Here is a 27,294-nt window from a genome sequence, read left to right on the forward strand (position 1 = left end):
CATTATAATGATTCATATTTAAATTTACAAACAATTACCTAATGTTCTAATTTTCTTTGTGGGCCCCCATCAGGGCATGGGCCCTTAGAATCATTCTCACTTATACTGGCGCCCCTGGACACCCTTACAGTAAAATATGCCACCCCTCTACAGATTGTGACCCTATCTGCCTCCCCCCAAGAAAAAAAATCCTAGACACGCCCCTGGGTACAGATTACCTATGAAAAGTATTTTCCCTACCCTGGCAACAGGGGGCCACGTCCTTTTGAACGCGATCACAAAATGAATTGATTTCCGCAATTTGCAAAGGGTGTTTACAGCCATGTCAGCAGCACGTGTTATGTGTGTTTGTGCGCGAGCGTGTCGTGTACTTGTAGCACCGTACACGCACAATCTACATCACTGCAGGCCTCCCCCATGAAAGAGGGGCGGTCACCTCGCGCGCGCCGGCCTATAAAACCCTCTGGAGTGCCCGCGGAGGTCGGCTCGGCGCTCGGCTGCGCAATGAGGACGAGAACCCCACGCGTGGGAAGCAATTAGCAGGGGGGCATGGAGAGCGCTCGAGCCTCGCGGCTCTTCTCCATACGCGGGAAGTGACGGCGTGCCGAGGCAGACGTTTCCGACGCGGGGGAGAAAGCAACTATTTGCGCGTCTTTTTCATCAAGGAGGAGGGGATTGTCTTTTGGATTCGCAACGGAGAGCAGGTTGTGCTTCGTTGATCCGCGCCGAAGTCCAAAGTGCGCACGGGTTCTGGATGTGCGGGACTTGATTTCGGCTTGTTTTCCACCAATCTGACAAACTGTTGCGCGTTCCAAGTGGGAAATGTTCCTTTTTCTGTGTGACTTCACTTGAGGACGACACATGACGTTTGGATTTTAACCGCAGCGAGTTGCAGGTCTTCATGGGCCATCTTTTAGGTGAGAACACACGTCACTTAACCAGGAGTGTCAAAAACAGCGTATTTGGATGTTTAGGGGGCAGTTCAATCTTAACATCATTACATGATCGCTCTCTCTATCTAACAGGGGTGGCACTTGAAGTTTGCGATTAATATCGATTGATCATACAATAGATTTGTCCTAGAAATATATGATTAAAAAAAAAAAAGATCTTAGTGAATGACTGAAACAAGTATACGCATGGTTAAATATTGTTGACATTTAACAAATAGATTTTAAAAAAATATATATAACCAGGTAATACCCCTCACCAAATTTTAAAAGACAGTTACAGGACATAAAGTGCCATTGAAGGACCTATATATATATATATATATATATATATATATATATATATATATATATATATATATATATATATATATATGTATGTATATATATATATTTGAGTATATTTGAAAATGACATTATTACAGTATTTTCAAGGCCATTAATTGTTGAGCATTGTTTCAATATGACACTCTAAGAAAAAAAAATCTCACCTTTTAGTATATTGACAACAAAAAGACTTGCAGCTGGGTTAAAATACATATGGCGGAAAACACTCAGGTGACTTGAAGTTCCGCTCTGAGACCCCCAATTTCGCCAAATTTCAAAATTGTCCCATATGCATGTGTGATACATTATTGGAAAGCTTAAAATCTAAATTTTCTGGGGGAAGAAAATTTTTGAACAGGAGGGCATTTAAAAAAAAATTTTCTTTAAACAGTAAAACCCTAACTGGAGGCGAGAGTACGCGAGAGCAGAATTAAAGACGCCACGATTTTAACGAGATTATTGTGTACCTATCATGTTTCGATCCAAAAACTCCATGTAGCATGTATCACCGAGTGTCAAGACATCGCTGTGATAGGCCACAACCAGATTTTTGGGGGATTTTATGGGTGAAACATGGTGATATAACAAGGGTCGCGATGCAGAAAACGCAGACAACAAGGAGTGGTTGAGATTTTCTTTTTCATATAGTTACCATTTTAAACGTAATTTTTCAATTTATCTTTGTTTGGATCGATTATTTATTATCTAATATATCGGGGAAAATGCGACAGTAACAAAAAAAAAAAACAATTAAGCAATAGTTATGAGGTAGATATCCGTGACTTTTTTACAGACGCCAAATTTTTCATTGTGATGTAATTTGTTTAAAAGTTTAAAATATGCGAGTGAATAATTTTTTAAAGTCGTTTTGTTTTTTTAAACTAAATATTAGACATCAATTAATGATTCTAAGCTAAAAATGACAGACATTTTGAATAAAAAATATTATTACTTACCTTCTTTTTATGGCTAGGTTGAAAAAAAAAGCGGTAGCGCGACATCTGTAAACGGGGGTTTTCAGGGTAAAAAGGACAAATTAAAAATAGTTCGGGAGCTTAATACGCCATGAATCTGCTATGACAGCATACAGACACATTATTCTATCAAACACAACAGTTGTTTTGGCTTAAAATCCTGCAGTTTCTTTTAAAGAGGGGTGCAAGAGCAGAAACTGTTTTTTCAGCCTTTTCTGTGTTTTCCGCCATATGTAAAATATACCTATTAAACTTAAAGTAAAACTGTCTAGTCACACGACAGGTAAGCCTTTGCTTATTATATCAATTACAAACGTGCAACATTTCAGCCAAGTGCTTTGAATACAAAAGTCAGGGGAAAAGTGCAACATTTCTCACTAAGTACAAAATTACTTAGGCAGAAAAAAAGCTCCGACTTGCAATGTTAGGGCCAGGCAATAAGCTTATCGAGCAGCGCAGTTGTCACAGGCAACGTTTTGCACCAAGGAACGCTTTTAGGGGAGTGCAGGGTTCATTGTCTCGTGTTGGTTGTCACACTTACTATAATTGACCACCGGAGGGGGATGTTGCATAATATCAGCATTAAAATAATCATAATTTTGCCAAGAAAAAAATCCACATAGTTTTTACTGTAAAATCACACGTCTAATCACACTAAAGGCAGTACTTCTCAAATTGTGGGGCGTACATGTGACCTCAGGGAACATACTTTTTTTTTTGCCGTACTAGAATAAAGTGTACTTGCACATCCACTCAGTGGGTGGCAGTGGCGCTCTCATTTTCAGAGTGCGCGCAGTATTTTTGAAGTATTTTGAGCACACAGCAAAGCGATATGGAGAGCTGTGCACCCTTTTCCGGCCGGGCACACGCAGCGACTCACTGTCTTCTCTGGTTCGCACGTATCAACCCGAGAAGTGCCATTTTCGGCTTGGGAACGTCACGGCAACAGCCCTCACCTCCGGTTCTCGCCCGGCCGCTGAGAATGCGCTGTTTTCGGGCCGTCTGGCTTTTGGCTTTGACTTTTAATACAGTGGGAGACGAGGAAAGACCACTCTGTTTACTGTGTCTAAAAATGATTGTAGCGGACAGCAGGAAGCCAAATCAATTAGGACGTCACTTAAAGACATTAGATCCCAATCTCATTGATAAGCCGCTTGATTGTTGTTCAGCGAAAACGTGCCAAATATTGCCAACAGACATCCTGCTTTGTCAGTGTTACATCAGTAAACCAGTGAGCACTGTTAGCATGCTCAGTGCAAAATAACCCCACACCATTGCAAACATTGCAAAGGAGGTGATATTGCGGGCAGCAAAAATAAAAACTGTCCCCCTGTCCAATGACTGTCATTTTTCTTCTATTCAGCTTTGGTTTTTCGGTCAAATTTTTTGGCATAATGTCCTCATGAGTTAATGTTGCTAATCAATTTGAATTTATTAATCTGTATTAATTTTATTACACTTTATTTTTCAGTATCAAATGGTCAAAAATGTACCTTGAGTATTTATACAGTTTGAGACTTTTTTTTAATACAGGCAAATTGGTGCTTTGTCTTTTCTGTTACAAAACAATGTTAATAAAGTTATTCTTGATTGTAAGTTGATCTATGTTACTTTTTTTTCATTCACTTATAGTAATTTCATAAACAAATGATACTATTTACAGTGGCGGGAGAGTTTGGGGGGGCACAACAAAAAAATAATTGAGAGGCACTGCTTTAAGGTAAGAGGCAATGACTTCTAAGGATCAATTTTTAAAAAATCAGGTCTATACTTGCCAACTTCAGCATGTGACATGCATCTATTCGTACAAATACTTTGTAAAAGTTTAAAGTGGTGATTTTATCTTACCCAAGTAGAACTCAAGTTGGTCTTTGAGCTCTTCATGAATGAGGTTCTTTGCAGTTGATTGTGCCAAATTACTTCTCACTCTAGTCTTTGCCCTCTTTTCCGGTGCCTTGGCATTCATTATTTCTCGCTCCAATATTTGAATTATTTCTAAAACTCCGGTGAGTCTGGCTTTTAAAGTATTTGAGGAGGAAGGCAATTCATAGCTCTGGTCCTAGGATAAGGGGATATGAACATTGTTTAAATTACCGTATGCATTACTAGCTGTATCAATTCACACATGACATCACTCGGCTCACATTATTTCTAAAAGCTGTTAACTGTCAAATAGGCAAGCAAGAAGGCATAGATACTGTGATACACCAACACTGTGGAGGTTACCTGGGAATTTAAAAACGAAGGGAATAACTGCACCTTTCAGGCGGACATCCTGTCCTGTCACAGTCCGCCTGCTTTTTGTTTTAACTTTACTTCTGCCTGTCACAATATTTCACTACCATTGATAGATTAACAAGATTTTCTGTATTTGTACTGGCGTTGTCATGATAACAAAATTCTCACTTGGGTTCGGTACCTGTATTAAATACCTTGATACCAGCACTATGAAAATACAAAGGCAAAATATAGCTATAATAATTCAAAATATAGACAAAGACAAAATATTTTAAATACATTTTTCTCTATATTAATTCCAAATATTAGGATACTCTTGATAAGAAATTAGTCTGGTTTTTAAAAACATTTGTACACATTAAATTCAACTTAACCCACACTAATATTTATATACACAGTAGAAGTATTTGCATATTACGCATGGACTGAACTGTTGTCTTGTAATTACAATAATTTCTTCCATTGTAAAGAATGCATTTGAGATGTTATGTCCAGCAAATGTCCTCACATAATTGCTAGTGCCTAAGTGTTGTAATGGGCTGTGTGTTGTGCTCAAACTTCACTATAAATAGCAAATACCTTCTCATATATTATCAGTTCGGAACAAAAATTACTAAATGATTCATATCCGACTTCCGTTTGAAGGGAGGTCTTTAAATTGTGTCACCGGTCTACATGTGGCAGGTGTCCTGTAACAGGTGTTGTTGAACCCAGTCGCAGCAGTCGAGAGACAGAGCACAGTTTTTTCCAAGATCTTTATTGCAGACAGTTCAGCCAAGGTATGGAGAAGAGGGGGAGTCAGATGCAGGCGTGGCGCTTGAAGCCAGATGCACAGTCTGCAGGACAGATGCACAGAAGAGGAGCGTGCAGGAGGATAGTCAAAGCCAGTCAAAAAGGTTGTTACTAGCAGAGCAATCGATCATCAGAAACGTAGGGCAACGAGCATGATCAAGGACGGTAGGCAGGCGAGTTTTTCCAAGAGAATGGTGAGGAAGACAGGTCAAAAACGAGCAGAGTCGATAACCGGGTGATCAGGCTGATAAAGAACTGAACCTTCATGCAAGTAGCAAAGGAATGATCTGACAAGGAATGTGAGTGCTGGAGAGACATTGCCGAATAAAATTAGTTGCAGGTGCCTCGTCAGGTGCGCTGAGTTGGGCTGATGAGGTGGGCGTGCCTGGATGGCAGAGTGAAGCAGAGAGTGTAAAAATATTGGCTGTGTCATGAGATGAGGATGTGAGACTGATCTGTAACACTATGAAATTTTTCGCTTGTATGAAGCGAATGATCCAGGTGGTTTAAACATTTATGTACCTTGGGGTCCATCTCGACAGAAAGTTGGATTGGTCTGTAAAGACCAGAGCTCTGAGGAGGCTTTTGATGTGAGCAGGGACCTGTTGTACATGAATTTTTTCTGTCAGTAGTAGCCAGCGCAGTGACTTATGGTGTAGTCTGTTGGGGAGGGGGCAGTAGGACCCACAGAGACACCAACCGGCTGAAAAGGCTAATCAGGAGGTGTGTTTCTTTGATGGGGAAGAGGTTGTACTTTGTGGTAGTGGTTCTGGAGGGAAGGATGAGGAATCTCATGTGAACAACCCCAAGCACCCCCTCAACAGAGGAGCAATCGCAGTGACAGGTTCCTCTCTCTGCAGTGCAGCACAGACCTATTCCGGAAACTGTTCATTCCTGCTGCTATAAGACTGTACAACAGCTCAGTCTTAACATGTTTATCTTGAATTTATTAACTTTCCTTACGATTGTTAGTTGCTTTTCCTTAACCCGGACATAATGTGTATTTGTGTAATTGTATGACTATGGAATTTCTCCTATAGGGGATTATTTATTACCTGTGACATTATTTTGATCCAATATGGTAGCGATCGGCAGACAAGATCAGTTATATTTTTAAGGATCGGTCAATCACCGATCCCCAAAATGTATGAAATCAGCCTGATCGATCAGTGCATGTTTAATTGATGCCACAATATAGATACAGCACACAAATTGAATGTTAATTGAAAGTTTTGAACACAAAAGTCTGCTGCTACTATCTATTACTAACTATAACCCTGTGGTTTATAGTCCTGTCTGGTATATTTGCTATATATGGGTTTTTGCAAGCTAATGATCTGAATGTCTTTTGGTACAAATTTCCCATACTACAATGTGGACACCTGCGCTTTATAGTTAAGTATGGCTTATGTATCAACAAATCCAGTTTTTTGTTTTGTGTAAATTTGCGCTATATAGTCCAGAAATTACAGTTACACATTATATATAATGTGCACTGAATACAAGTTTTATATCACGCAAATTATTGAACAATTAAGTTAAAATATATCTTAACCTAGTCCTAGTTGCTAATCGGATGAATAATAAACCCACAATTTAGAATTTCTTTCTGATGTTAGACCTATTAAATGGCCACATTTTAGTATTTCGTTTGCAAGTTATATCAACAGCACTTGATAGGCACAAATACGTATTTGGCGACCTCAAATTAAGTACTTTGAGTACCCATCATATCTGTTTTGTGATCATAAATTAGTATTTAGTCCACACTTTACACCTTCTTCCTGGGCACAGTTTTCCAAGTCCTGACACTGTATTACTAGTATGTGCAGGGCTCTCTCGGTTGTTGAGTCATTTTACATATGTTCTATCGCTTTCCTATATTCCAGCTCTCTTAGGAACTGAGTCTAAGATGAAGTTATGGGATGTCGTGGCCATGTGTTTGTTGCTCCTGAGCTCCGTCGCCACCCGGCCTCTCTACCAAAGTATGCAGCCAGCCAAGAGGAGCTTCTCCTCTTCCAGATACTCTGATTCTGCACACCAGTCCACACAGGGCCAGGAGGCCAATTTGTTGATGCAAAGTGCCGAGACCAACCTACAGGGAATCGCCGCGGAGAATCAATGTAAGCTTTTCACCAGAATTCGTACCACTCTACTGGCACAAACGTCTGTGAACCACAAAGCAGCGTGCTGACTAACAAATCGAGAACCTTTAGCAGAGATCCTGTTGCATAATCCTACTACATACAAAGCCACCAAACTTGAGGGGACTGCCAACACCTAGTATAAATGACATTCATGTGAAAGATTGTAGCTCAAAGTATTTAGGTATGACAGGGGTGAAAGTGAGCCAGAACGAGGCGGAACGAGGCGGAACGGCGTACCGGGATGAACTTTTCAGGCGGAACGACATACCGGCATTCGTTGCTTTGATCCCGAAAATATGACGGCAACTGTCAAAACCCCATGTTTAAAAAAAGAAAAAAAACTGCCACGCTGCCACACAGGCATCTCCAATAAGAACACTCTATTAACGTCAGATTGACATTCACAAGTATTAACAAGAAGTATAATAACGTCCTCGTGTAGCGTCATCCATTTCCACCGATATAATTTATTCATTTATTTAGTCTCCATAGTTCTTCCCAGCGTCCCTCTGTATCTGACAAGTAGGGGTTAGATCGGGCCTAAAAAATCCAGCCTGACCTGACCCAGTCCAGCCTGCGAGTGTTAAAGCCCAACCCAGCCGGCTCAATTAACTTGATTTGCAGGCTCGAACCCAAAAAAAAAAAAAAAAAACGTTATTTTGTGTATTATTTGTGATGACTCAGGAGAAGGAGCAAATGCGGGGATGCGATGCGTGGTTGCGTTTTGTATGATAACATTTGTGACGATGCCTGTCCATAAAGATAACAAATTAAAGCCTGTCTTTGTAACGAATTCTCCTAGTTAAACAATTAACATTTACCGTATTGGCCCGAATATAAGACTGTGTTTTTTGCATTGAAATAAGTTTGAAAAAGAGGGGATCGTCTAATATTCGCGGTCTAGACATTATACCCATTCACGACGCTAGATGACGCCAGATATCATTGAAGAGATGTTCTGTTATGACACATCTCAGCTACTCTCCCCATTCACGACACTAGATGGCACCAGATATCATTGAAGCGATGTTCTGTCATGACAGATCTCAGCTACTAGTTTAACCAGTTTGCATTATTTTATTGCAATGTTTTTCCTTATTCAGATTTGTTTCAAAACTACAGTTACAGTTAGACTTCACTTTGATGGTTCAAGCAGTTATTTCAATGTTGTTGTTTTATCACAATAGATTGGTTTATTTACATTTCAAAAAACAGAAGCCATTCATTTACGAATGTAATTGCACTTTAATTCACATATTTAAATGTTCAGATATTAAGATTTGAATGAGGCAAAATAACAGGCTTTTTCTCTCAAATGTATTGTTATAATCATTTGTTTCAGATGTACTGTAATTATTTTCTGTATAAAATTAATTTGGTGCTCAAAAAGTCTTTTTTTCAATCTTGAGTCTTGAAAAAGAGGGGGTCGTCTTATAATCAGGGCCGTCTTATATTCGGGTAGATACGGTATATCTATTTGTGTGTCTATTCTATCAGGCGGATAGTGGATTTGACATTTATTTTAATCTATTCGAGTTTTGTCAATGTTTAAATAGTCTAGATATTTTTATGATCATTACACATGCATTTACACAACAAAATAACGCTGGAAAAGTTTAAAAAATATATTTCTCGTATGAGAGCAGAGCGTCACATTCGTTTACGTTCAGCGAAGCCGACACAGGTTTCTGCATCTTCATCAATCAATTTGAAGCCTTTCCATGCCCCACTCTCCTTTTTTATATTTCTTAGTTCCATACATCGTTTTAGTATACATATATAAATAAATATTTATTTAAACAAAAAAAAAAAGTTAGCGAGAGAGAAGTCCGACCCGACCCGAACGAAAATAATTGACATTTTGGGCCTGACCAGGCCCGAAATTCGGGTCGGATCGGGTTGGGTTCGGGCTTAAGATTTATCCTCTACAAAAAAAAAAACAAAAAAACAAACAAACAAACAAAAAAGCTTGTTGAATTATAGCAATGCAACGGAAAATTGATCAGATATTTAAGAGAAAGGAAATAGTTGATTAAGTTTGTTATGTATTTTATTTTATATGGGTGGTTCAGAACACCTTCCATGTTAATTTCATTTCATTTATGTAAGGCTACTTATTCATTTCCTTATGATTAAAAAAAAAAAGTCTGTTTGCTTTGTATTCAAAATATATTCCATTTCACTGTGCATAATATAAGTCATTTGCACTTTAAAAAAAAAAAAGTGTTGTACTTATATCTATATTATTAAAAAAAAAAAAAAGCCAGTGTTTACAGTATATTTTCTTCAATTTTCAAGAATATCCTATGTTCTTGAATAGTTAAAATTGTGGTTTTGCTTTTAAATTTGAGAAAATATTAAAATTAGATGGCGTTTTAGATGGATATTTGTAAATCAGTGGAAAAATAATATTTTGAATGGAAATCAGTTTCTCATTTATGCCTTGTTCCTGTGTAATGTAGCAGCCTAATGCATGTATGAAACCTATTAATTCATTCATTCATCTTCTGAGCCGCGTAAGGTCACGAAGGTCAAGGGGGCGCTGGAGCCAAGAGAGTTCCGTCAAGAAATTCTAGCCACGTTCACCCCTGGGTATGCAAAATGCGTAGGTTGAATTGAAGTTTGCAGAAACGTTTCATTAAACATACAACTTCACATACAGTACTCACTTCTAACTGCACATGAAATTGCCTAACAAACATGATGATGATAGATGATGATAGGGTTCTGCAGGAGCACATTCACTTTGTTAATACTCAACACGTCCATGACTTTGTCAACCACGCCTCCTCACTCTACATTTGCATGAGCCAAACTTTCTGTACAGAGTACTCGCTGAAATTTTTAAAACACGCAGACATTTCTGCACAGAGAAACATGCTGGATGGGTTCATTTGAAGTTGATCAGAATAAGAGATGGTTTGGCCCTGTGTTGCTCCTTGTTTAACTTGTTGATGTAATAAAATCCCAGAATTTCAAAAGGATCTGTTTTGGGTAGGCAACATATACAGACTGCAGTTAGTCCCAAGGCCAAGGGGTTAGGATTTCCCTCCATTATCAGTGTGCTAGTGAGCAGTACACGGATAAGGCTGTCAGACGGGAAGCTTATCGGGCGGCAGGTATGTCATTTTGTGTTTATTACACGTTACATCACCTTCATGTCAAAACAGGCTCGTCTCATGAACCAAACCAGGAGCATGGAGGGAGCCTGCCAAACACTCAGTCGCTCTTCCGCTGTTTACATTTGCCACTGCCTCTGCCTCTGCAGAGTCCGGCTGGGAGTGGAAAGTTTGAAGCGTTTTGATTACATGTGTGTTTAACAGCCACTGTGGGCAGGAATTGTCATTTGTTTGTAACAGCGTGACACTGGATCCTCTCCACCAAGGAGGCGGGATAGGGTCCAGAAAGTGCACATGGAATGGAACATTTGGAACTGGGCTTTAACCTGGCACTTCATCTTCTGTTTTTGTCGGGCTTACTTCACTCAAGCGAAGTGGAAGACGTCATTAATGCTGCTCTCGTTGCGTAAACCCGTGTGCAATCGTTACTGAGCCACTGAATAAAAATTGCTGCGATACATCGACTTGAGTTTTTGGAGCAGACGCTACGTTATATTTTTCTTGTAAAATCCAGTAAAGAGTATGCGAGCTCCAGATGTGCACTCTTGCATGTGGGCAAGGAGCGCTAGTCGCTAATATTGAACGGGGAAGAACTGTCAATAGCACGCATACACAATGAGAACATTCGCAATAAGCTGCTGTAAAGCACAACTGCCAAGCAATAACACACGTACTACTAACAAAGCAACCTTTTCACAGTGGTCAATCTCAATTTGTGTCCATAGCATAGCGTGCTGTATGACTATTTATGAGTGTTACTATTGTATTTAGGGATACAGATGTACTGTATCGTGTTAATATTCCTTAGACGTGTAGTCTTTAATCTAGGACTGCAGCTATCGATTATTTTAGTAGTCGATTAATCGATGAACTACTTAGTTCGAATAATCGAGTAATCGGATAAGGAACATGAAAAATTAAAACACCTGAGCTGAGCCTCAAACGGTATAAAAAAAATAGAAAAAAAAAAAAAATCTATGTACAACAATAGAACAATTGGTTAACTTACGTAGCAAAAGTCCGCTAGCTTAAATGCTACAAAACGCTAACTTTTTTTTGTTTTTACAATGTTCTTAACAAATGGTTCAGACACATATTCCCACAATAAATTGCTAAATATACCTATAAACTAAATTACGAAATGCATTAAAACAAACATTACCTCAAACAAAAACTTAGCTTATGTTGGTCTTAACATGGAGCAGCTGGATTCAGCCATGTGAAATGAGGCAGACTAGAGGGCAGTGTACCCACCCAAATCAATAAAAATAAATGCAAACACTTTCAAAATAAACCAATGCAACTCCACTTTAATTAAACGAATACTCGAAGCAGCATAATTTAATTTGATCCTTTTTTTCTAATCGAATACTCAAGTTAATCGATTAATCGTTGCAGTAATCGTTACTTTACTCCCTAGCAAAAATTATGGAATCTGTGTGTTGATTAACCTACTCTACCCTTTTTTCAATTTGTCATTACATTTCTTCACAATCAACAGCAAGTTTTGTCCCAATGGCTAAGTTAACATGTTAGTGGAAATTCTACAATGAAAGGAGCAAATGGAAGAAATCAGTTTTACAAGAATATGTCATTCAGCATCCGATTTTTGTTCACAATTTGCTTGAGAGTGTTTTTAACAGTATATTTCAAATCTGAAGTCGGTGGGTCGCAAAGACTAAGGACTTTTCATTGTCCTTTTCAGCTGCTTAGAGATAGACAATGATAAATCCGAGTGTCTTTAAAGGCTGGAGCAGTTTGTGCTGTGTTTGGTTATATTGTGTTGTTCATTCAGAGAATGCATCCGGACAGAAAAGGGTTAGAGGTGACAGAGAGAAGGAAAGAACAGAGGAAAGAGTGATACATAAACATGATTGAATAAATATCCTACCTAAAGTACACTGTTGGCCAAAAGTATTGGCATGTCTGCAATTCTGTCAGATAATGCTCGATTTCTCCCAGAAAATGATATCAATTACAAATGCTTTGGTAATAATGTCTTCATTTATTTTGCTTGCAATGAAAAAACAAAAGCAAATTATTATTATTTTTTTAATCAATATCATTTTACACAAAACTAAAAGTTGGCCGTACAAAAGTATTGGCACCCTCAGCCTTATACTTGGTAGCATAACCTTTAGACAAAATAACTGCAAACAACTGCTTCTGGTATTCATCAATGAGTTTCTTACAATGCTCTGCTGGAATTTTAGACCATTCTTCTTTGGCCAACTGCTCCAGGTCTCTGAGATTTGAAGGGTGCCTTCTCCAAACTGCCATTTTCAGATCTCTCCATAGATGTTCTATGGGATTCAGGTCTGGACTCATTGCTGGCCACTTTAGAAGTCTCTAGTGCTCTCTCAAACCATTTTCTAGTGCTTTTTGAAGTGTGTTTTGGGTCAGTGTCCTGCTGGAAGACCCATGACCTCTGAAGGAGACCCAGCTTTCTCACACTGGGCCCTACATTATGCTGCAAAATTTGTTTGTAGTCTTCAGACTTCATAATGCAATGCACATGGTCAAGCAGTCCAGTACCAGAGGAAGCAAAGCAATCCCAAAACATCAGGGAACCTCTGCCATGTTTGACTGTGGGGACCTTGTTCTTTTCTTTGAAGGCCTCGTTTCTTTTCCTGTAATCTCTATGTGGTTGTTTTCCCAAAAGGCTCTACTTTTGTCTCATCTGACCAGAGAAAATTATTGCAAAAGGTTTTGGCTTTCTCAGGTAAGTTTTGGCAAACTCCAACCTGGATTTTTTATGTCTCTGGGTCAGAAGCGGGGTCTTCATGGGTATCCTACCATCGAGTCCCTTTTCATTAAGATGCCGACGGATAGTACACTGTTGTACACTTGAACTGCAGGACAGCTTGAACTTGTTTGGATGTTAGTCGAGGTTCTTTATCCACCATCTGCACAATCTTTCGTTGAAATCTCTCGTCAACTTTTCTTTTCCGTCCACATCTAGGGAGGTTAGCCACAGTGTCGTGGAACATTCAGGTCTTTGGAGATAGACTTGTAGCCTTGAGATTGCACATGCCTCCTAACAATTTTGCTTCTCAAGTCCTCAGACTTTTCTTTGGTCTTTTTTCTTTTCTCCATGCTCAATGTGGTACACACAAGGACACAGGACAGAGGTTGAGTCAACTTTAATCCATTTTAACTGGCTGCACGTGTGATTTAGTTATTGCCGCCACCTGTTACGCGCCACAGGTGCTGTTAATTACACAAATTAGAGAAGCATCACATGGTTTTTCAAAGGGTGCAAATACTTTTGTCCAGCCCATTTTTGGAGTTTTGTGTAAAATGATAATGATTGAATTCTCTCTCTCTCTCTTTTTTTTTTTTTTTTCATTGCAAGCAAAATAAATGAAGATATTACTAGGGTTAAAGCATTTGTGATTGCTATCATTTTCTGGGAGAAATTGAGCATTATCTGACAGAATTGCAGGGGTGCCTATACTTTTGGCCAACAGTGTAAGTATCGTTGTTGTCTCGATATCACTACTCTTACCAAGAGAACACCATTGGGGGAGGGCACATCAAAGGATAAAGGGAAGATAGATTTGTTAGGTGTGTGACAGGGTAAGGTCAGTGTCCAAGCATTGTTAGTTATGACATCCTTCTTTTAGGTATGTGATCGCTAATCCTGGCACCAACAGTTGTATATACCGGTATGTGTCTAGTGGCACTTAGTGATACGTGTACCCACTCTAACGTGTGTGTCAGTCATGCGCAGAATGAAACTGCTGCGAGGGAGCTGTCTGACCTGGCACCACCTCCACCATCCCCACCCCCTCTGCCCGTGGCCATAGCCGATGGAACACCATCCCAGGGTGGTCCCCCAGCCCATCCGAGTCTCCCCCATCCAGCCTACGGGAATAGGACGAGGGAGCGAATGATTCAAGACTGAAGACTTGACTTCTTTTGCAGCCAGCATCCGGTTGTGTTGAACTGCTGCTCCCTAAAGGTTCAGCACCACACTACAAATTTTCTCCAGCGTCACAGACGTTGAAATGCGATAGACTTCTAGACGTCATCTAAAGTTATCCCTAAAATGATTATAAAGACATTAAAATAGTTTTAGTCGAACATGTAGTGATCAGTCATACAGCGTTCAATCAAAATTCAAATGAATAACTTAAATATTTGGGTTAAATTCTATTGTCAGATTCAGTATATCTATACATTGAAATTAAGGAGAACTTTAGATGTCTACATCAATACTACCCCGTATATTGCTCAACGACTATCATCATTGTTTTGGTTAAAGTACTTGGAGATCAGTTATGAACCTCACAGTTGTTTTATCATAATAAATAAACGGTTACCAATAATGTATTATAGTGCAATGTCTAAACCTTGTCTGAAAGTATACCAAATCTAGACGGTTGAAATTGGGTATAAAAATAGGCGTCATTTAAATATCTATTGCTCAGTGGAATATCTTGCAAGTGACCGTGCGACCAGTCTAATTTTTTCTCCAAATTTCCGCATGAGTAGCAATTAGCACAAAGTTGTACACACAAACTATTTTGGAAGTAAGGAGACAACTGGACTTTTGTCGTTGCCACTGGTATAATTTAAAAGTAAATTTTGCTGAGTGGCCAAAGAAGATGCAAAATTAAACAGGAAACTGAAAAACGCTCCACAACAACTTTTTCTGAACACCCTTGTAACTCATACCCCAGGATTCCACGTCGTGCCTATCCTTTCCTCTGCGGAATGGCAGGCAGATAAAAAATGCAACCGTACAGTGCCCAATGGATATTTCTGAGGTTTCTCCTGAAACTTGATGAGATTTCATGAGTTCTTGGCACCTCCCATTATCACATGAAGAGCAGATCAACATATTGACTTTGTTTTATTTTGAAAATCACTTACTGGAGCCCCATATATTTTCCGCTGCTGCTCATGTAGTTCTGCACTGAACTGCTGTGGCCTTGTCAAAAATGGAAGCCTTGAGTATATGGTCCGAATGCTGGACCAGATTTCCAGTGATGCTGTATGGTGAATGCATTGTGTGGAATTCCACAAATTGATTATAATGCTTGTGTATTTGATACAGTTGCCGTTCCAGAGCGGGGCGCAGCTGTTCTGGATCCTGCAGAATTTAGCCTTTACTTTCATGGGCAAATTATGTCAAGCCAAGCAAATCTAGTGGTAAAGCATTTAATTTTCGACAGGTGGGTACAGTACCGGTATATGTCACTGGTAAAGAAAGCACAAATGTACATTAAAAAGGTGAAAACGGGAAGTGGTTGGGATTCACTGTTGGAAAACACTAGCTGGAAGCAGCAGTGTTACAAAAGCAATGTCCAAAGGAAGCACAACTTGCGCAATTGGCTGCAGTGTGCTGGCTGTGGCAGGTGCACGCTGCCTGTCAGTATATTGGCTGCATTAACACCACAAGTGACCCACTTCAGTTTTCACTCCAGTAAGTCCCACTTGGTGTATGTGTCAGGGTAGTTCGAGCAGAAAGACAGATCCCTGTCAGACTTTCAAAATAGGCAGATAAATGCGGGATGAGTTTTTGAAGGGCATTTGTGCCTTAACTTACAAGTGTAATTTGTTCCATTATCAAGTTAGTGACTATATACTCAAATATCATTTTGGAATGAATTAAAAATGCCAATCCGCTCCGTTGGGATGAGTCAAAGTCCTAGCAACAACTCGTTTGTGTGCATTGAAGGACCAAGTAGAGTTGGGCAGGCTGGTTGGTGTCAGCGTCTGGTTGGTGAGTTGAGGATGACAGCAGCTTCTTGCAAGGGTTCTTATTTTATTAATATTTTATTTGTGTGTGAGGTTTGTCCTGTTCAATGAAATTGCATCAGCAACTGTGGCACTGCTTAGCAGCTTAACTCTACAGTATCGGTATTACAGTATCCTACAGTATTTGTTTTTCCCCCCTTCTCATTGGATTCGAGGTAGGCATGTGCCGGTTACCGGTTTCACGGTTTACCGTGGTGTGAAAACGTCGCGGTTTCAAAACCACTAAAATTTTCCGTCAGACGGTAGTTCGGTATTCGCTATTTTTCTTGTGTCAAAAATGCAGCCAGAAGCGGCTTGGCGCAGCAGCGCTCACCCCCTCCCGTTTGTTGCTGAGTGTGAAAGTGACGCTATCGGCTAGCCAGCCAGCTAACCCAAAAACAATTACTCCAAACATAAGGCGTACTGTTCTTCAATTTATTGAGCTCTCAAATCGTGGTAAGTGTAATATACAAAATGAATACATTTAAAATGTTGGACAATTAGATTTTTCCATGTGAGTAGCTTCAACAGATTAGCACCATGGAAAAAGTTCGCCAAAAACAAAACACACATTTTCCTTTTATATTCAATATAAAAACTAACTAAAAGCTTACAAAGATGATTGTTAGCCTAGGCTTACCTGGGAGAGCAACTTTGTTGAGTGTGACAGCCGCAGAGTGAGAAAACAAGCTTGATTCGATTGAATGAAGGGGAAAAAGTGAAAGCATCAAAGATCGCTAATTGCGAAAGATGATCTTGCCCTAAGCACAAATCCACGTTCGCTGGATCAAGAGGTGGTCTCACTCCCAATGTTTATTTTATTTTATTTTTTAGATGAAACCTTTCCACAACAATATTGACATTTTAACTAACTTATACATTTTTAATTAACTTATGAATTCTTTATGTTCTTTTTAACACAAAGGCATGACAGCATGTAGACTAGAGTTGACACAGTGGCTGAAAATGGCAAAACTTCACTTAAGGTTTTCCACATTAAAAAAAAAAAAAAAGTCATGCAGTATAAATAAAAATTTTTAAAAAATATTCAGAAGTGTTTTTACTTTTTTATAGAAATTATTTTGTTCTTGCTCTAATCTTGAGCAACTTCAGCTGTGGCTGTGAGTATAGTCTATAAGTCATATTTAGTTTAGTTTTATTAAAATATATATATATATATTGATAATTTATTTATTTTAACAATATATTCATGTTCCAATTTGCAACTATGGTCTGAAAAAAAAATCCTGTTAAATGGAAAAAAAAAAAAATTTAACCCATGCATCTCAAAATTTTTTGGAGCTATAATCGCAATACCGTGATACCGTGAAACCGCGGTATTTTTGCTCACGGTTATTGTACCGTCAAAATATCATACCGGCATATGCCTAATTCGAGGCGCCACTGCGTTTCATGTAAACAACAGTTGACCAGAGGTCTTCAATCAGGGTAGCAAAAAGATCTCCATTTCAAAGCAACTCTTGGTAACTTTTCAACCTTTATAAAATATTTTCATAACACATTTGTGATGATACAGTATGTCGACTGACAACTAGTTGAATGACACCTCTAATATATTTTGAGGGGGGCTGTATTGCTTTCACCTGCACTAATTAACTTTGAGGAGTGTGGCAGAAACCCTGCCACACAAAATAAATACTACAAATGTGCTGACTGCTTTACGGCATACGTCAATTCCCCCTATCCCCATTCATTATAATGTCGATGCGAACGCTTTCGCACGAACTCTGCAAAGATGGCAGAGCAACAAAAGAGACAAAAAAAATTGTCTGAGGAAGAAAATAAGGAAGGCTACCAGTATATACAGAATAAACATTGGCCCGGCTTTCACTCGCTTGTGCCAGCGCTGATGAATTCGGGTGGGTTGGAGGGGTTAGCCACACTAAGCCACACGGTTGCTAACAGTCATATGCTATTGTTTAGCCACAACAGGAGTCATTACCTTGTTACTATTCATACTTCACACAGCAGAAATAACAGAAATGTTGTTTAATCCATCTGCTGGTGACCGGGAGATTAATTTTTGATGGATTGATGATTTTATGACACTGTGCAGGTGTGCGCTGGTCTTTAGGGAAACACAGTCTTCCTCAATTAACCCTTTAACACCTAGGCCTATTTTCGCCGAAATTGCATGCCTTTGATGTTGCCTTTATATTTCAAAGAAAAAAATTGTTCACATTGGCCAGGTTGGGTCCCTTTTATCAGGACACCACAACCTTCATGTCCAAACTGTTGTTTTCTTCACTGACGAATTATAATCAACATTTTGGACCCAAAAAGACAAAAAATTCCCCAAATCCAATTGACAACGAAACATGCTTGATGAACTGTTTTGAAGCTTGATAACATTTAACTTGTAAACATTCAAAAGAAAAAAATAAGACTGAATAGTTTTATATTTGACAATTCAACACAAATAGTAGGTATGATAATAGGCTTTTTTTTTTTTGCCTTTACACATACTACGGTCAAAACAGGTTATATACAGTAGACTTTCAGTGCTAAATACTGAATATGTATATAAATTAGGGCTGCCAAACGATTAAAATTTTTAATCGAGTTAATTACAGCTTAAAAAATAATTAATCGTAATTAATCACAATTCAAACCATCTATAAAATATGCCATATTTTTCTGTAAATTATTGTTGGAATGGAAAGATAAGACAAGATGGATATATACTTTCAACATACGGTACATAAGGACTGTATTTGTTTATTATAACAATAAATCAACAAGATGGCATTAACATTATTAACATTCTGTTAAAGTGATCCATGGATAGAAAGACTTGTAGTTCTTAAAAGATGAATATTAGTACAAGTTATAGAAATGTTATATTAAAACGCCTCTTAATGTTTTCGTTTTAATAAAATTTGTAAAATTTTCAATCAAAAAATAAACTAGTAGCCCTATTCTGTCCTCAATGTGTGTGAGTACACAAATTGACATAGCGAACATAAGTTCCAAAAAGAAATCAAACGGTGTGGCAAAGTTGCATGGGCTTTACTGAAGTCATCTCTTTTTGACAGGAGCACGTTTCTTGTATTTTTGTAAAACTGAAAATAACAAGGCAATGTGTCAATAACTTGCATAAATCACAAAATAACATAAAATGTACACACACGTGTCCATTTGAGCAGCAGCACTAGCCAATTAGCTCACAAGCATCTAACAATGTAACTGCATTTCAGCATATATGTGAACAAATTCAAATACACATCATCAATAACTATCTAATGCTCATGACTATAAACAAAGGAGGAATATAACTCACAAGCGATGCATGTATTAGACACAAACAGTGTAATGGGGCTATGAGAACTGCCACTGAATACTGGATGCGGACGTTAGCTGGTCTGAATAGCACTGTCTATTAGTGTGAGTTCGCGTCGACATATAATCACGTCAGAAAAGCGCGCCGAAACCCAAATAATCAGCTGCACTGAATCGCCAGCAGAGGGCGACATAACACCACATAACATATGCAAGTCACACCCAAGCGCCAGCAGAGGGTGGAAAAACTCCATAAAACAAAATTAACAAGTTGGCCTTTCACTGTACTGACATTTAAATCTGTCTGAGCGTGCCTAGTGCGTTAATTGCGTCAAATATTTTAACGTGATTAATTTAAAAAATTAATTAACGCCCGTTAACGCGATAATTTTGACAGCCCTAATATAAATACATATCATCTAACACAAAAAAGGGTGTAGGATATCTCTTAGTAAGGTTAGGTATTGTACCCATCACCTTATCAAACGTCTATGCATGCAATCAAGCTTCTCAAACACACACATCTATATACAAATTGAAAAGATAGTGAAAAAATAAATAAATAAATAAATAAATGTATTTTCAAAAATATTGACAACAAACTAGTTAAGTTCTTTTTTTTTTTCAGGCATGCCACTCAGTTTCTCCTTGAACAGGACACAGAGCTTACATCACACACTAGTCACGCAGCCAACTCTTCCGCCGTTTGCGCACCGACTCATCCGAAGAAAACGACAAATCTGGGTCATCCTCTTCGAGTTGATGAAATAATGCATTAGCTTGCGCCAAATTTAGTTTTCGATTCATTCCGCACGTTTGAAAGTCGCTCGCTCAATCCAAACGGCCGTCGCTCACTACCTTGCCTCCTTCTCCTTAGATGGCGCCTCGCTTGGCAATTTATTAAAAATGTTCACATTACTTCCATCCTTCTTGACCTCACAATGGCTCCTGGAATATGTAGTCTTTCATGGTACTTTCAGTTTTGAAAAAGGACAAATGATGGAAATATGAAGATTAACACATGATCCATGCAGCATTTTAATGCTTATTTGTGAGGGCAATAATACTGTAAAACTCAAATGACATCATCTCCCATTTTACTTGGTGGATTGACTTCAATTAAAAACGGGCTTGAACCTCAACTCCGCACTTTCAAATGAGCTCAACCAGCAGCTCGTGGGTGACGTAATTACAGCGTGGCGAGGTTTCAAAGATAACATGCGTAATTTTGTCACCGTCGACACGTTCGGTGTTAAAGGGTTAAGGCAAATCACTGCCGCTTTTGGCCACCGGCGTCGCTAAAATCGACGAAAACTGAAAAGTTACCTGGTGTTCCTTTAACACAGCTATTTCCAGGTGGTAGTCCTTAGTTTAGCACAGGGGTGGCCAACCCTGGTCCTCGAGAACCGCAATCCAGCTTGTTTTCCATGTCTCCCTCTTTTAACACACCTGAATCAAATGATCAGCTCATCAGCAAGCTCAGCAGTTGCCTGATAACAATCCTGATAATTTGATTCAGGTGTGTTGGAGGAGTGAGACATGGAAAACAAGCTGGATTGCAGCTCTCGAGGACCAGGGTTTGCCACCCCTGGTTTAGCAGTATAATTTCAATTGAAAAAAAAAACATCCCTCTCCACTTAGGTCCATCCAAACAGCTGTGGAACACAGGGATATCAGATGGCGCATAACATGTCGCAGGTAGAGTCTATGACGCCTCCTAACCACAACGCCACCTGCCCGACACCTACACCTGTCATCATAGGATTACCGTTGTTGATATGGTTGGTGTTGTGTCCATTGTTCTGTTGTCCTTCTACCATTTCACCCTCGAGGCAGACGATCATGCAGAAGAGCTTTGTGCTGTTATTGGGATTTTTATCCTTCCCTCTATTGCCAAGTTTGTGCACATGTGGGTGAAACTGGTTTTCTTTCATGTATGACGAATATGGTTCTTGACCTGATCCATGTGCCTTGACATGGTTGTGAATTCGCGCTATATAAATAAAACTGACTTGATGAGACACGGCAGGAATGTAACAAGAGTTGGACTATACGTTTTGATGGAGAATGCCTCTATATACTGTACAATCGAGAGGAGTAAGTGCAGATGCTCCTGGTATTGGAGTGTAATGGAATCTTGTGGTGTGGAAGGCGCCAAAAAGCTGTTTGGATCCACTCCACGTCAACAGATGGTTGATCGTCATCTTTCCTCTAAATAATTCAAGTAAAAATACATCAGTTCTTGGTGTCGGGGCCTTTGAAGAGGGCAGCAAATAAAACAACGGCAGCTGTCCTGCGGTGGTGTTACGGCGCGAGCTAATACGCGTGCTCAGTTTCACGTTGTGTTAGGAGATAGGAAGCAGCTGGAGCACAAATGAACATTCACTCTTCTTCAGAGTAGGAGTTATTCAAATTTTTAATCCAGCGACCTGAGATCTTTTTCCATGAAACGCCCACTCCATATCCTAACACCATTAACACTCCTTCACTCATCCCATCGTCTTCATCTTTACTGGCGTATGAGCCGGACTAACAAAAAACATTTTTCGCATCGACATGCTCCAAACATCCTGACAGATTTTTGGACAGGGGCCGGCTGAGTGAGAACATTTTCAGTCAACACATTCGTTCATCAGATTTCTCGCTGATGATGCTGTTTGGTACGACATAGTATGAAAGTTACACAAGATCCTTGGTTTTCTCAGGTGGATTTCGAATGCAGTTTTTCTGTTATACAAATATTGGTAGGAAAATACCATTGTTGTGTATGGGAACAAGCAAAAAGGCCCAATTTTAGTTGGAAATGATACCACTTTAAAGTGACTGGTTTATTTACAGTAAGGAACAAGTAGTATTGAAGTATTTGCACCCCTTGTGATTGAGTTCACTCACTTAGAAAATAGGTAGAGGTCTTAAATTTCAATAATTGATGCATTAACACTGATAGACATATTAAAAAAATAAATAAATCCAGAAATCACATTCTGCCTTCATCAGATCGGAAGTGTTCGCCAAAACACGTCAGGTAATTAAACCACCCACAACTATTGTCTGGGATAAAAGAAAAAAAATCGACTAATCTACAAGTGTAGACAAAATGAACTCAATACATCAGAAATCACATTGTATGATTTTTAAAATATTTTATTGGTGATTTACTCGGCTTCATAAGTATTTGTACCCCTGAGAATAAGCAATAATTATGACACTCAAAGAGCTGTCAGTCTACCTTAAAAAAAAGTCTACCTTTACCCCATGAGTAACCACCCACCCACCACCCGTTTGAGCTTATTATTGTCACCTGTGCACCCCACAGTCAGTCATAATGCAACTACTGCCATGGGCAAGGCCAGAGAGCTTTCGAAGGACACCAGAGAGAAAAAAAAAGTTGAGCTCCACAAAGCTGGAAAAAGCTATGGGACAATTGGAAAGCAGCTTGGTGAGAACAAATCAACAGTTGCAGCAATTGTTAGAAAATGGAAAACTAAACATGCTAAACATAACTGATACTCTACCTCGGACTGCGGCTCCATGTAAAATGTCCCCTAGCGGGGCATCACTCATGATGAGAAAAGTGAGAGCTCAGCCTAGTACTACACAACAGGAGCTGGTCAATGACCTAAAGAGAGCTGGATGCACAGTTTCAAAGGTTGCTGTCAGTAGAACACTACAGCGCAATGGTTTAAAATCATGCATTGCTCAGAAGGTTCCCCTGTTGCAGCCAGTACATGTGAAGGCCTGTCTGAAGTTTGCCAGGGACCATCTGAATGACGCAGAGGGGTCATGGGAGAAAGTCATGGGGTCAAATGAAATCAAAGTAGAACTTTTTGGTGCCAACTTTACTCATCGTGTGTTGTGGAAAAAAGAACACCATCCCCGCTGTTAAGTATGGGGGTGGAAACCTCATGGGGACAGGACGACTGTATGAATGGTGAAATATATCGTCAGATTTTGAGCCACAACCTCCTTCCTTCAGTCAAAGACCTAAAGATGAGTCGTGGCTGGATCTTCCAACATGACAGTGATACGAAGCACACAGCCAAACTGTCCAAGGAGTGTCTGTGTAAAAAACATCAAGGTTCTGAAATAGCCTAACTAATTTCCAGACCTCAATCCAATAGAAAAATCTTTGGATGGAGCTGAAACTTCGTGTTTCTGAACGACAGCCCTGAAACCTGACAGATCTAGAGAAGATTTGTGTGGAGGAATGGGCCAAAATCCCTGTTTCCATACGTGAAAACCTAAAGAACCTAAAGAAAGCGTCTGACTCTGAAATTGCAAACAAAGGCTTCTCAGGAGTACAAATATTTATGAACCCCAGTAAATTACAAGTTATTGAAAAACCATACAATAAGAGATCCTGATTCTTATATTTTGTTAGATTATGTCTCTAAGTGGAAATACATCTATGATTGAAATTTCAGACCTCTACTTATTTTCTAAGTGGGTGAACTTGAAAAATCACAAGGGGTACAAATACTTCTGCGCCTCACTGTATATGTGTTTGAATTCTTGACACCAACCATTTTTAAAGTACAGCTACAGTCCAAATTACTATATGAGCCTATCACTAACCTACACAAATTTAATGTGAATGGAACTTTTCAATCTTTTTAGAACCATCTTTATAAACAACAAGTACAATTTCAATTTATTGTTTAAGTGCAATTCACAAACGTCAGTATTTTTTTTTCTATTATTTTAGAGTACTGTGCATATTGTTACTGAGGCTTACACAAGCATAATGTAAATGAAAATCTAAGGACCATTTGCTGTATCTACTGTATGCTGTTGAAAGTCAGCGTACGCGTTCTTTGCTTTTTGCAGATGACGTGACGGGTACGCGTTCTTTGCTTTTTGCAGATGACATGACGGGTCAATATTCAGACCAGTTTGACGACATCATGGACTTCATCGAGGCAACCATCAGCAGACTGCGACGGTCCTCGGAATCACACGGCCCGAGGGAGCAACGACAGAGGGGTGTGGCAAATGCACGAGACGAGGGCAGGCCGCATGGGAGTGACAGGACACGAGGCCGTAGAAGAGGTGGCGGGAATCGAGGAGGCAGGAAAGCGGGACGGGGCGAACGGAGCCGGGGGAGGACATCGGCCCGCCCTAGTCGAGGCTGCCTCCTGAAGGAGGTCCACCTAAACGTGACGGACTTGGGTCTGGGCTACCAGACCAAGGAGGAGCTAATCTTCCGCTACTGTAGCGGTCCGTGTGCTGAGGCCGAGACCAACTATGACAAGATCCTAAGCAACCTCAGCCACGGTAATAAGCTAGACAGAGACGTGCCCTCTCGCACCTGTTGCCGACCGGTTGCTTTTGACGACGACCTGTCCTTCTTGGACGACAACGTGGTTTACCACACGCTTAAGAAACACTCTGCCAAGAAGTGCGCGTGCGTGTGAAGTGTTGAAAAAAAAAACTCCAAAACAACAGTGCTGAAAATATATCGTTGCGTTTCCTCATTTTTCTTAGTACGTTTTGTACAAAAAAAAAGGAAAGAGAAGACCAAAAAAAAAACTTTCTTCTGGAAACCTCCAAGGAATTTTTTCTCCTATTATTTGGTGACGACTCACCAGGATTCAGTAGGTTTGACATATTTAGACATTCTGCATATAAATATTCGTCATTCATATTATATATATATACATGTGTGTGTGTGTGTGTATATATATATATATATATATATATATATATACATATAGCTATGTGTGCGTGAATGTATGTATGTATACGCTGTGTAAGAGGTATATTTATTAAGATGGAATTAACTTATTGTTATTTATTTCATTTATGAGACAAGTTGTTGTTCTTTCTTATTTATTGAGAGGCTTGGTTTATCCTGGACACTGTCAACATGTATAGAGGCATTCCGGAAGCTTCCACAGTCCAAACTCCCCTTAAGAAAACAAGTTACATGTTGATCAGTGTAGACAAGAGGCTCCTTTCACTACAAAGGCAGGAATTTACCACCTTTTGATCTAGCATGTCACTGTTTCTGGTCAAAATCGACCTGTAAATTTAGCAGCTTTTAGAGCGGGCAGTATCCGTGACGAATCGGAGGATGTGTGAAAGTTGAGTGAGGCTTAACACCTGAATGTCTTGCTAGCTGGGTAGTGTGGAAAAATTGAGGTGGCTTAACCGTTGCTATCTGTGTATCATTCGTTCATTCCATATCGGTTTTAGAATCCAAAACCGGATAATGACTTATTTCATTTCTCGTTTTACAATCCAAAATCGTAAAACGGATAATGACCCATTTAATTTCTCGTCAAATAAAAAATATCAGTGTGTATGTTCATTACATACGTATCTGTTGACGTTTTCGATGTGGTTGTTGATGCACTGATACGAGTTCGCTGTGCGAAAACATTGTTTCCCCCTCTTTAAAAAGCATGTACACGTCCGCCATCCTTGACAAAAACGTTACGTAGCAATTAATTTTAAAATGCTAGCGATCATGCTGTTCGATTGACCCATCAGTGGAATTACCTGACTGACTGACATTCCAGAAAAAAAAAATAGTAAACTCCTGGGACAAATCAAAAATCATACAAACCAAAATGAATAGAACAAAAATACCATGATATTTCCAGTCCCTCATATTCTGTTTTTTTATTTCAAAACAAAATTAAAATAGCGAAAAAAAGCTGTGATTTGTTTTCTGAGTTTTGATTTGAAAACAGGAAATGAAATAAGTCGTTTTCCGATTTTGGATTCTAAAACAGATATGGAATGAACGAATGATACACGAATACGTTACATCTCTGATGTGCACATTTTGTGAATCTGTAGAGACTCAGGACCAAAAGACAAGCTTGCCATTTTTGCAGGACTGTATGAAAGGGGCTTAAGACTCAAGAGGCCTATTTTTTATCTTAATTTTGAACATTAGTCTGACGGTCTGTCACGTGACCAGGCAAAAACATCAAGAACTTAAGAGTTAAAAGCCTTATTCACACTTCAAAATACTTTTCCCCTCATGTCTTTGTTCTACCTATATGAACGGCAATTGACAGTGAGTGCAAGGTGAATATTAATTTGTGTTTTCGGGGCATTATTCAATTTTCTCCTATGTGTCGGATGCACAGATTTTGTGAAAGGGGCTAGAAGACTCAGGAATAAAATAAGTTAAAAACGAAAGTAAAAGTGGGGGGTGGGGGGGGGGGGGAACGGTGCAGTTTTGTCCATCTCTACTTTGGAGGTTTTCCTAACAGTGGCTTTTGACTCCACAGTTCCAGATGTTTCCGTCTGTCACGTGCCAGACTATCACAGAAAGTCTGTCGTTCCACGCTGTCTCTGTTCTGTTTATACGGTAGTTGAAGATGGGTAGAAGTTAATGGCTAATTTCCCGTTTTATCTGGCCGTTATTCCATCCCTCTCACATCTCTCTCTGACAACAATTTTGAGGGGACTATGATAAAGAGGCTACAAACATAAGACAGAGGTCAGAAACAGTCATTCAGTTGCTTGGTGGCTTTTTGTGTTGATATCACTTGAACAGACAGACACAACTGGGAATTGCACTCTGTCTACCACTGGCATGTTTACAAGGAGAGGGGAGAAAAAAACATATTAAAATGTAGTGGCTGTCTTTGGTGTTCAAGGAGCTACCCGCCAATTAGTGACTCAGATGCTAGGGCTTTGTCTCGTGCCCAAAGGGGTCTTACCCCCATTCCTCCACCCCGAAAAA

At 39.4% G+C, this 27,294-nt stretch overlaps 2 protein-coding genes across 2 annotated transcripts in view; one reads left to right on the plus strand and one right to left on the minus strand.

The window, feature by feature from the left end:
- opn4xa (opsin 4xa) overlaps positions 1 to 27,294 on the minus strand; it is a 111,187-nt gene that overhangs the window by 77,887 nt on the left and 6,006 nt on the right. The window lies entirely within an intron of this gene.
- Positions 514 to 26,734, plus strand: gdnfa (glial cell derived neurotrophic factor a). The gene is made up of 3 exons (XM_057819182.1): positions 514 to 917; positions 7,171 to 7,404; positions 24,456 to 26,734. The coding sequence occupies exons 1-3, from the start codon at positions 902 to 904 to the stop codon at positions 25,004 to 25,006; spliced, it is 801 nt and encodes a 266-aa protein (XP_057675165.1). The 5' UTR covers positions 514 to 901; the 3' UTR covers positions 25,007 to 26,734.

This window comes from Corythoichthys intestinalis, chromosome 17 (genome assembly GCF_030265065.1).
Source record: "Corythoichthys intestinalis isolate RoL2023-P3 chromosome 17, ASM3026506v1, whole genome shotgun sequence".
NCBI lineage: Eukaryota > Metazoa > Chordata > Actinopteri > Syngnathiformes > Syngnathidae > Corythoichthys > Corythoichthys intestinalis.

Bases quoted from the DNA above. Each gene is read 5' to 3' on its own strand.
- gdnfa (XM_057819182.1), top strand. The intron at 7,405-24,455 runs GTAAGCTTTTCA...TGCTTTTTGCAG, and splicing joins AATCGCCGCGGAGAATCAAT to ATGACATGACGGGTCAATAT.